Consider the following 12186-nt stretch of genomic DNA (forward strand, 5'->3'; position numbering starts at 1 on the left):
AACAACAACAACAACAACATTCTTGTCATTACAGAATTCCAGAGTGAAGGCTGCATAGTGGATTGGACTTGGGGAAAGGGATTACATAACAAGGTAAGAATTTTTCTTTTTCCTTTCAAGGAGAAGAGTGAATTGGGGGGAGGGGATGGGCAGGGAGAAAAGTGCAACAATGAGTAACTGGAAACCCTAAGTCTCTGTAAACTTTCATTAAAATCAATAATAATAAAAAAAGAGTTTAGAAGAAAAAAAGGGATATATGATTGGGTATTATTGTCATGACAGGAGTTCAGAACGAAGGCTGCATAGTGGAGTGGACTTGGGGGGAGGGACTGTATAACAATGAAAGAATTATTCTTTTACTTTTCAAAGAGAAGAGTGAACTGGGGCGGGGGGAGGTTGGACAGGGAGAAAAGTGCAACGATGAATGAATGAACAGAAATCCAAAGTCTCTGTAAACTTTCATGAAGATTAAAAAAATAAATAAATAAATAACCGCCCCTCTCCCCCAAACATTAGAGACACAGAGGTCTCTATCCAGTTCCTAGGGCCCAGAATCATGATGATACTCAGAGGTCAATGGAAGCTTCTCCAATTCAATGACAGAAAAGACAACTCAGTACACCAGCAGGGCCATTTGCCTACTGCTTCAACTTACAATTCGTCTTGTATGTTGTCTGTCAATTTGAAAAGCTGCTCCTGTCCCTCTGCCTGGCTCTCAGAATAGCGAGGAAGCAGCCCCTGGGGCCCCGTACAGCAACGCGGCTTCCTTACTCTCTGTGCTTGAGTCCTAGGGGAGTCAAAGGACAAAAGACAAATAAGTTAAGAGTCATGGTTAAAATGACTCTCCTTTGTTGTCAAAGAGAAAAGCATGTGATCCAAAAAGTCGACTGTAAGTTTAGAGACAAGGATTAAACCCCAGCATTACCCATGAATGCATTTTAAAATGGTGATTAAAGGCTCTCATGTTGAATTCCAAGCCTGCCTCTATCTTTTTTCCCCCCACTGTGTGACCATGGACAGGCCAGATAAGTTCTTTACATCTTAGTTCCAGTTTCTTCACAAAAATGGAGAAGCTGCCATCTACCTCACAGGACTGCTATGAGGATCACTACAAACCTCCCCCACTAAATCTGACCACAGAATGCGGACTCTGTACCCAGGATGGCTCTTGTCACTGTCCTATGACCAGACTACCACTTGCTCACACCTTATTTTTCTATAAATCTCTTCAGGGCCACCAACACTGGATATTTGGTGGGTCAGCACAAAGGGTGAGGAATGTGGACATTCAGTGAGAATATAAGCTTCTTCCATGAACTAGCTGCCAGAGGGCTGGGTGCGGGATGCAGCAATTACAGGAGGGGGAAGAAATACTCATGAGCCAGTCCCAGGCCACAGGCTGGGATCCCGTGGCGTTGCTAATGCATGCCACTCAGCTGTTGGTTGCCCAGAGGAATCTGCTTTGCTATGGTTTTCAGGGCAGGCTCATGTTGTCTTTTTCCACAAACTATATGCAGGGTAATTGATAAGTGCTTTTTGGTGTTTTCCTAGAAACAGGAGTCCATATTTGTCTTGGAAAAGCTGTGCATATTTGAGATGACTGATAAGAGTGTGCTGATGTGTCCTCGGCCTTGTACTTGCTGTACTTTTTATTATTTGTTCCTGGAGCCCACTGAAGCAAAACACCCCGTCTAGTCATACCTAAATGAGAGAGGAACAGGCTTACCACACTGAATCAGCACTTTAGAACCATGTTCTTAGAACAGTGTGGAGACTTAACTGGCAAGTGCAAAGTGTACCCTGCTGGCCAAGTTGGGGTAATTCTACAGACAAAACCATTCAGAAACTGGCCACCCAAATGCAGAGGGTTAGCTGGAAGCTGGGATAATTGCAAAGAGCTTCTGGATGCAGGCCAACACTTGGCTCATCAGGCCATGGTGCTGATAACAGACAGAAGGTTTGATATGAACCAGAAAGCCAGAGACCTAGTCACAATTTTTCAAAAGTTCAGTTATAAGAATGGCCTACATACTACTAATTGCGCTTTTCAATGATGATGTAAAGAAACTGTGAGGGAAATTCAAGAATTTTCCCTAAAACCAAAACCAAATCTATTGCCATCAAGTCAATTCCAACTCCTAGTGATCACACAGGACTGAGTAGAACTGCCTCGCAGATTTCCAAGGCAGACTACCTCACCTTTCTGCCAGAGCAGTTGGTGGCTCCAACAACAGTCCCTCCCAGGGCTCCTTACCTGCACCAAGGAACCAAAACGAACCCAAACCACTGTCACTGAGTCAATTTTGACTTATAGGAACTCTCCATCATGTTTGCTAGGCAGCATATCTTAATCTGTTGTTGTTGAGTGCCATCTAGTTAGAACCAACCCATAGCTGACCCTCCAGAAGGTTTTCAGAGGCAGTTAATTAATTGCACAGCAGGAGACTGCACATCTTCCTACTGCGGAACAGCTGGTGGATTCAAACTGCATGCCTTCAGGACTACAGTGCAGTTTCTTACCACTAGGCCACCAGAGCTCCCTAGAAAGGAAAAAACCAAACCAAACCAAACAAAAATCAAAACAAAACAAAACCCTACTTTAGGGAGTTCTGGTGGTTTAGTGTAAGGAATCACACTGTCAGTGCAAAGATAGGGAGTTCTAATCCACTGGCTTCTCTTTGAGGCCACAGTCATGAAGGAAAAAAAAAGTCTACTGTAGACTTGGAAATCACTTTCTCATTTGCTATTGATGCAGAAAGTCTAGGTATAAGGAAATATGCTCACGTCCCAATTCAAGTGTTTGTTTTCTGGATTCTGGTTGTAGGTGTGGGGATTAATGAGGGCATCTATTTCACAGAACACCATAGCAGAAATGCCCTGACAACTCAGCTCGCTGCAGAGGATCAAACAGCCCCTAAATTAGGAAGTCTAACATTGCTTTTCTTTGCACCGGAGTCAATAAAAACAAAAGTCTTAATTCACTGTCCCCAAGTTACACCGTAGTTGCCTAATTGCTTCAGTTTTCTTTGACTTAGTCTTTGGCACATCTTAATAGGAACAGCTTATTTATCTTTTTCCCACACAGTGACTCATGGATTAGAACCACAAAACTTTTGGTTAGCACTACTGACAGGTCTTCTTTCTTTATTTTCAGTAAGAAAATGTGTAAAAGAATAACTTTATCTGTATCATATACTCATTATATCAATCCACTACTATTTAGTAGGGAGCTGTAGTGACCTAGTGGGTAAAAACTGCACTGGCAACCTGAAGGCAGATGATTCTACTTTACCAGTGGTCCTAAGGAAGAATGATGGGCAATCTCTTCCCATGTGATTTGTTTTTGTTGTTAGATGCCATCAAGTCATGTATGACTCAAATAGACCCTCTGAAAACAAAAACATCTGAACCCTGTCCTATCCTGTGCCATCTTCATACTTTCTGACACGCTAGAGCCTATTGCAGCAGTCACTATGTCAATCCATCTGGAGCTTCTTCTCTTTCACTGATCCAACCTCCACCTTTCCAAGCATGATGTCCCACTCCAAGGAATAGCCGCTCTTAGCAACATGCCCAAAGTATGCAAGATGAAGTGTAGAAATCTTTGCCTCCAAAGAGCACTCTGGCTGCACTTTCTCCAAGACGTTTATTTGTTCTTTTGGCAGCCCACAGGATATTCGGTACTCTTTTCCAAACTCACAGCTCAAAGGCTTCCATTCTTCTTCTGTCACCCTTATTCACTGTCCAGCTCTCAGATGCATCGCAAGTAACTAGAAAGACTATCGCCTGAATATGATGCACCTTAGTTCACCAACTGATGTAATTATTCCTCAATAATTTGGAGATGTCCTTGACTGTAGACTTTCCCAGTTCAAAACAGCTCTTGATTTCCTAACTGCTGGTACCAAGGGTGTTGATTGTGGATCCAAGCAAGATGAAATAATTGACAACTTCAATATTTTCTCCATTTAACATGATGTTCTAAAGGCAGATGCTTCAAATTTAAGCCTCAAGGCTTGAAATTTAAGTCTTGAGTCACAATATTGAAAGATGCTATGGGAAATATACTGAATAACCTAGAAAGCATCAAAAGAAAATTGAGGGAATACACAGAATCACTGTACCAAAAAGAACTGACACTGAAAAATGACAGAAAGTACTTTATGAGCAGGAGTCAATGGTAATGATAGAAGACACAGAAGAATTAAAGGTATTGGCAAAAAAGAAAACTGCATGAATTGATGGGATACCAACTGACTTGTTTCAATTAACAGAAGTAGCCTTAGATGTGCTCACCAGTCTATACCAGAAAATTTGGAGGACAGCTGTCTGGCCAATGGATTGGAAGAGGTTCATGTTTGTTCCCATTCTCAAGAAATGTGATCCAACAGAATATGTAAACTACCAAATAATATCATTAATATCATGTGTAAGCAAAATACTGCTGAAGATCATTAAAATATGACTGGAGCAGTACAGAGATAGGGAACTTACAGAAGTTCAAGCAGGATTTAGAAGAGGCTGTGGCACCAGAGATACCATTGCTGATTACAGATGGATTGTTGACTGAAAGTAAAAACTATCAGAAGAATGTCTATTTATGCTTTCTTGACTTTGCAAAGATATTTGTGTGGATCATAACAAGTTATGGCTAACATTAAGAAGAACAGTAATCCCAGAGCACTTAATTGTGTTCATGAAAAACCTATGACCTAGGCCAAGAGGCTCTCATGAGAACAGAGCAAGGAACACTATATGGTTTAATATTAAGAAAGGAGTGTATCAGGGTTGTAGTTTTTCTCTATACCTATTCAATCTGTATGCTGTTGTTGTTATGTACCATCAAGTTGCCTGCAACCCTGTGTACAAGAGAACTGTGCTCTATCCTGAGCCAATCTCACTGTATCTGACACACCTATCCTCATTATCCCAGTTACTGCGTCAAACCATCTTATGCAGCATCTTCATCTCTTGTGTTGTCCCTCTACCCTTCTATGTTGTCCTTCTCCAGGAACTGGAACTTGTTTGGCTCCACAAGCAACACTCTAGGCACCAGCAGTCAAGAAATCAAAAGACAAACTGCTCTGGGGAAGGCTGTGGTCAGGGACCTCTCACAAGTGCTGAAGAGCAATGATGTCAGCCTATAGACTGATAAACGCCATGGTCTTCACAATTATGTGTTATGCATCAGAGAGCTGGACAATGAGCAAAGATGATAAAAGCAGAATTGATGCCTTTGAGTTGTAGTGCTGGGGAAGAGAAGTGAACATATCATGGTCTGTCAATAGAATAAACATGTTTATCCTAGAGAGGGTGAAACCAGGCTGCTCTCTGGAGGCAAGGATTTTGAAGCTCTGTCTCTCAATCTGTATGTTAAATTATTTGAGAAGTTGGACTCTATGAAGAGGCATCAGGATTGGAGGAAGCCTAACCGCCTAACCTGTGTTATGCAGATGACACAATCTAGCTTGCTGAAAGTAAGGAGGACTTGAAGCACTTATAGAAAATCAAAGAATACAGCTTTCAATATGGATTGCATCTCAATATCAACAAAACAATGATTCTTATTAATGGACTGATAGACAACATCATTGTGAATGGAGAAAAGAGTGAATTGTCAACAACTTCATCTTACTCGGATCCACTACTAAAACCCTAAGTATCAGCAGTCAGGAAATAAGGAGACACACTGCACTGGGAAAATCTGCAGTTAAGGATCTCTCCAAATTATTGAGGAGTAATGATATTAGTTTGAGGACTAAAGTGTGTCTGATTCAGACCATAGTCTTTCTGATCACTTGCTATGCATCTGAGAGCTGGACAATGAATAAGGAGAAGATGAATTGATACCTTTGTGCTGTGGTGTTGGAGAAGAGCAGGAACCATCCCATCAAATGACAAAAGAACAAATTATATGTCTTGGAGAAAGTGTAGCCAGAACGCTCTTTGGAGGCAAAGATGATGAGGATTTGCTTCACATACTCTGGGCATGTTGCTAGGAGGGGTTATTCTTTGGATAGGGATATAGTGATCAGAGAGGTAGAGGGTCGGTGAAGGAGAAGAAGACCCTTGACCAGGTGGACTGACATGGTGACTATTGCAATGGGCTCTAATGTGTCAGGAAGTGTGAAGATGGTACAGGATAGGGCAGGGTTCAGATCTGTTGTTCATAGGGTTGCTCTGGGTTGTATTTGACTTGATGGCACCTAACAACAACAATCATGATGATGCCTACTGGTCCAGTGGTAAGAAATTTTGTTTTCTTAATTTTGAGATAGAATCCTTATTGAAAGCTGTATTCTTTGATATTATGCACTAAATGTTCCAAGTCCTCCTCACTTTCAGCAAGCAAGGTTGTATCATGTGAAAATCCACTGGAGGATCAGCTATGAGTCAGGTTCAACTCACTACAAACAACAACAACAACAGTCTTTAAGGGTGCAGACTGCCTCATCTTTCACCACTGCACCACCAAGCATCTTTATACCTACTATGCCAAGTCTCAATTCCATCTTAGATTCATGCCTATTGTTGGTTATTTAAGATCTCAACTGTTGATTGGAAATGGGGAGAGCAGTGAAGGGAGCTAGTTTCAACCTCCCTGTAGAGAAGCTTGACAAGTGATGTTTTAAGGAGAGTGGGATTTCAAACCACTGTATGTGAGGGAGAAGAAAGAGATCAGGGTACTTTTCTAGGTGGGAGAACCCTGCTCTTACCTCCTTGTCTAGTGAAACATCTGCTGTCACAGCAAACACTGCCCAGGAGAGACTAATAAAAGGCCCTTTTCCCGAGCAGTCCTACTACATTGTCACCTGGAACTCCTAGATGAAGTTCGGATTATCATGGTAGAAGCCAAAGGTTCCTCATCACCTTTCAATGTAAAGTTTGATTCTGACTTCTCTCTTCCTCTTACCACATCTATTTCAATTTTTGGGAAATCCTGTATGTATGTTCTCCTTCAATATCCCTTCCTACTAATCCAACTGCTTCTTCATGTATGGTATAATCAACAAATGATCTCCAGAACTGGTAATGGGTTATTACAGCTTCTTGACATATCCTGTTTTTCCTCTTATGACAACAAGCACAACTCTTTCAAAATATAATGTAGATTAGGTTACTCATCGTTTCAATACTCATTTGCTTCACAACACACTTAGACCAACATATTTGCTTATTGTCTGGATCATCAACTAGACAGACTCATGAGAGCAGGGATTTTATTTTTCTCACTGAACCCTAGGACTGGCAGCAGTTGTGGTTTCAGTGATAGGATGTGGTAGCTGCGGCAGTGATAGTCGTGATTCAGTTTTCCATCTGGGATAACTAGGTTCAATCTGCTATCAATGAGCCTCAAACACAGTCACCACCTATGATGTTGGACAGGTTTAAACAGAAAAAAACCAAACTAGGAAGAAGCGACTAATATATTTCTGAAAATCCAGTCAGTGGAAACTCCATGGATTAACAAGGTTCATTGTGTACCAAGTCTCTCTGAGTTAGGGCTGACTTGAAGGTAATTGTAGTTGTTGTTTTGCATCATTGAGTTGGATCCAACCCATAGCTGACCCACCAAGTGGGTTTTCAGATACAGTAAATTGCATGGGAGAAGACTGTCTATCTCTCTCGGATGGAGCAGCTGATGGATGCTCCTCTGGGTTGGCAGCGTAGCTCCTCACAACTAGGCCACCAGTGCTTCCTTGAAAGTAACTAAGTAACAATAAAAACATAATCTTAGAATCTAGACTAATGCCTGGTTTATGGCAGAAAAATGGCATTATTTTAATTGAATAAAGGCTGGGCTCTATGAGGAGAAATGCGGCATCAGGATTGGTGCAAGATCTATCAACAATCTGCGTTATGCAGATGACACAACCTTGCTTGCTAAAACTGAGGAGGACCTGAAGCACTTACTGCAGAGGGTCAAGGACTGCAGCCGTCAATATGGATTGAGGCTCAATGTCAAGAAGACAAAGATTCTCACCACTGGACCAATTGGCAGCATCAGGATGGATGGTGAAGAGATTGAGATTGTTCACAGCTTTAGTCTGCTTGGCTCCACAACCAACACTCTTGGCACCAGCAGCCAGGAAATTAAAAGACGTATTGCGATGGGAAAGTCTGCTGTTAGGGACCTCTCTAAAGTACTCAAGAGCAACGGTGTGTCTCTGGAGACTAAGGTGTGTCCGGTACAGGCTATGGTTTTTGCAATCACTTGTTATGTGTCAGAGAGCTGGACAATAACCAGGGAGGACAGAAGGAGAATTGATGCTTTGAGCTTTGGTGTTGGAGAAGAGTGCCGAGGGTGTCATGGACTGCCAAGAAAACAGAGAGATTCATCTCGGAGAGGGTTAAACCAGGTTGCTCTTTGGAGGCAAGGATTCTGAGACTTAGTCTGACATACTCTGGTCATGTTGTAAGGAGAGACCAGTCCTTGGAGAAAGACATCATGCTTGGGACGGTGGAGGGCAGGCACAGGAGGGGAAGGCCCTCTGGGAGATGGATTGACTCAGTGACTGGGGCAATCAGGATGAGTGTGTTGGAGACAGTGAGATTGGCACAGGACAGAGCAGAGTTTAGAGCTGTTGTACATAGGGTTGCTATGAGTCGCACGCGACTCGACGGCACATAACAACAACAACAACAGCTTATGGCTGGGAAGCTGGAGGAGAGGGAAATATTAGGGACATTTTTATTATTGACTTTTTAAACAGAAAAAGTGGTATGCAAACTTTGATAGAGAGTTAAAAACTAGAAGTTTTGAACTTGTAAGTCAACATTCAAAGTTAAGAAGAATGTGAACTAGTTAGAATCTTATTTTCCTGACAGCAAGATCAAGGAAGTATCTGTCTAGTTCACAGTTCAAAACAAAGGAAAGGCAATGCCATACAATCAATGTCTCTGTTAACATCTGCATTCTTCCACTGGAAAAATGTTTTCATTAGCTCCCAAAGATGAGAGAAATATACTACTTAGGGATAAAACATGCTAAAATTCTTGACTTTCTATAGTGGGATCTGAGGAAGCCTGAAGAACCAAGCAAGGAAGAGTTTGTTTCTGGACCTGACCTCTTGGAAAGTTCATTTCATAACAACTGTGCAATGGATGCAAGCTCTCTTCACTTGGAGAATGTAAGAATGTATACTTTCAAATGTAAGAATGCAAGTAATGCATTGTTGTCTTTAGATGTCACGGAGTCAACTCTGACTCATAGCCACCCTGTGAATAACAGAAACACTGCCCTCTTCTGCACTATCCTCACAATCTCAGCCATGTTCAAGCCCACTGTTGTAGTCTCAGTCCTGGCCCATTTCATTGAGGGTCTTCTTCTCTGTATTTTTTCCCAGAATGGTATCTTCTTCCAAAGATTAGCATCTCTTGACAATATGCTCCAACTACTGGAGACAAAGTTTCAGCACCCTTGCCTCTAAGCACGCCGACTGAAATTCCTCCAAGACGTATTTGTTTGGTTTTTTGGCAGTTCATGTTCATTCAATTATCTTCATCAATACTATAATTCAAAGGCATCAATCAGTTCTTCTTTGGGCTTTCTTGTTCCTGATGTTAAGACATAAACCATACTGAAGGCTGTAATCTCAATATTCAGTAAGTGCTTCAATTTTCCTTCACTTTCTACACACAATTTTGCATCATCTGCATAATACAGGTTGTTGATAAGGCTTCCTCCAATCCTGACACCACAGTCTTCTTCATATAGTTCAGCTTCTCAAATTATTTTCTCAGTACACAACTGAATAGGTATGGAGAAAGTACAGAAAACAGAGATACATCTTTCTAGATTATAAATCATACAGTATCTCCTTGATGTGTTTGGCTGACTGCTTCTTGGTCTAGGTCTAGGTTTCACATGCTCCAGAACCCCATGTACACACTATCAAATTTCATGTACATACTATCAAACAGTTTTCATAGTGCAAGCATCTATTTCTTGACTCAATGGCTTTTCTTTGTGTCTTCCCCAAATTCTAGCAGTCCAAGATTACCTACACATCCAATACATTATTTTGTAACTTGTTAACTACAAAGATACCCAAACATCAGAGAATACACAAATAGAGAAAGTTCCTTTATGGGAATAAACCATTTGTTATTTCTTATTTGTCTTTCTAGCAGGTTATAAACTATCTTCTCATTTCCAAAGTCTTTATTTTGAGATGAACCAAATACCAAAAGCAACGTCAGACACGGTCTCTGGATATTGCTGATTAGAGGACTCCAGTGTGGCATTCAAGGCTCATTTTCGTATCCACACAAGAAAAGAGAATTAAACTTCACCATAAATGGAAATGTAATCATCTTTATATTATTATAAATATAGGGACTACTTCCACAGGGAGTTATTTATAGAGACTATTCTCATTGTCAGTGCAGAATATCTATTCTTTCTTCTCTGAAACACAGTTGAAAATGTAACTTCTCAGACTCGAGTTGGGAAGTGGTATGAGATGAAGCTTAAAGTCATTGTTGTTGTTGCTGTGTACTGTTAAGTCAGAACAGGACCACAGCTGACCTTCCAGTGGGTTTTCAGAGGCAGCTAATAACATGGGAGGAGATGGTCCATCTTTCTCCTATAGAGCAGCTGGGGGATTTGAACCATGTACCTTTAGGATCACAATGCAGTTCCTTACCACTAGGTCACCAGAGAGTAAATTTAATCTCAAATTTATTAGTGAATATAGGGAATATGTAGGACGTTCTGGTGGCCTTGTGGTAAGAAGCTGTGCTGTCAACCCTGGAAGCATGCAACAACAACATTAGTGAATAAAGAATCACAAATAAATAACAAACTATTGTTCTTAGATCATGTATATATGCATAAACTAAAATGATATTTTTCATGCTGCTGTGTGAAGGAATGTTCTCTAGTGTCATGCAGAGCCGCTGGTGGATTTTAATCATGAGAGAGGTATGCCCTTTGGGCAGCAGCAGAACTCCCTACAGGCTAGGCCACCAGCATTCTTCAGTATGATGTATGTAAAAGCAATCCTACGTTGTTCACTCAGTGATTCTGGGGTTCTGGTGGCATATTACACTGTTAAAGGAGAAAGATGAACAGCCTTCTCCTGTAAAGAGTTACAGCCTCAGAGACCTCATGGAGTATCACTGAGTTGGAATAGACTCAATGGCAATTTTGGGGTTTTTTTCACACTTATTTTTTTCCTTTCTTTAAATGTTTTAAAAATTCTTTTATTATTTGTGTGTGTGTGTACCATCAAATCAGATCTGACTGGTACAGGAGTAGTATTTTTTTCCTTTTTAAAAAATTTATTATTATTATTGTTAATTTTAATGAAAATCTACAAATATTTTGGATTTGCATTCATGGTTGCACTTTTCTCCCTCCCCTCCAGTTTGTTCTTTTCTTTGAAAAGTAAAAGAAAAATTATTTCATTGTTATACAATTGCTCCCCCCAAGTCCACTCCATTATGCAGCCTTCATTCTGGACTCCTGTCCTGACAATAGTACCTAATCATATGTCCCTCTTAACCAGTTCTCTCTCTCACCTGTTTCAATGCAGTATGCATAATTTATCCCTAGCAGGACATGATCCTATTAATTTGTTCTTCCCCCCTTTTAAATAGTTTTCTCCCCCATCTGTTTCAATGCAGTATACATTATTGAGCCCATATTTCTCAGTCTCCCCCCCAATCCTGATGTCAGTCCTGTTTTACAACAGTGGTACTATGCAGTATTTGTCCTTTTGTGACTGAGATACTTCACTCAGCATAATGTTCTGCAGGGTCACCAATTTTGAATAATATTGCATGAGTTCCTTGTTTTTCAATGCAGCATAGTATTCGATTGTGTGAACATACCACATCTTCTCTATCCATTCATTTGTTGATGGGCACTTAGGTTGTTTCCAATTCCTTGCTATTGTGAACAAAGCTGAAATAAATATGGGTGCACACATATTTGCTTGGATGTCATTTATGGTCTCTTTGTGGTATATTCCCAGTAGTGGAATTGCTGGGTCAAATGGTATCTCTATTTGCAACTTTTTGAGAAAGCGCCATACTGCCTTCCACAGAGGTTACACCATTTTACACTTCCACCAACAGTGAATAAAGGTTCCAGTTTCTCCACAACCATCCAGCATTTGTTGCTTGCTATTCTGTTAAATTTTGCTACTCTGACTGGGGTGAGATGATATCTCATAGTTG

At 40.9% G+C, this 12186-nt stretch overlaps 1 protein-coding gene across 1 annotated transcript in view; it reads right to left on the reverse strand.

Annotated features, from left to right (window-relative positions):
* The window catches only part of VPS13D (vacuolar protein sorting 13 homolog D (S. cerevisiae)), a 424616-nt gene that overhangs the window by 21883 nt on the left and 390547 nt on the right, over positions 1 to 12186 (reverse strand). The window contains exon 68 of the mRNA XM_006885745.1: positions 656 to 787. Within this exon, the coding sequence (XP_006885807.1) occupies positions 656 to 787 (132 nt within the window). The remainder of the gene's footprint in view (positions 1 to 655; positions 788 to 12186) is intronic.

The sequence above is a fragment of the Elephantulus edwardii genome, unplaced genomic scaffold, assembly GCF_000299155.1.
Source record: "Elephantulus edwardii isolate Elephantulus edwardi_28Jun2011 unplaced genomic scaffold, EleEdw1.0 scaffold00045, whole genome shotgun sequence".
NCBI classification, from domain to species: Eukaryota; Metazoa; Chordata; class Mammalia; order Macroscelidea; family Macroscelididae; genus Elephantulus; species Elephantulus edwardii.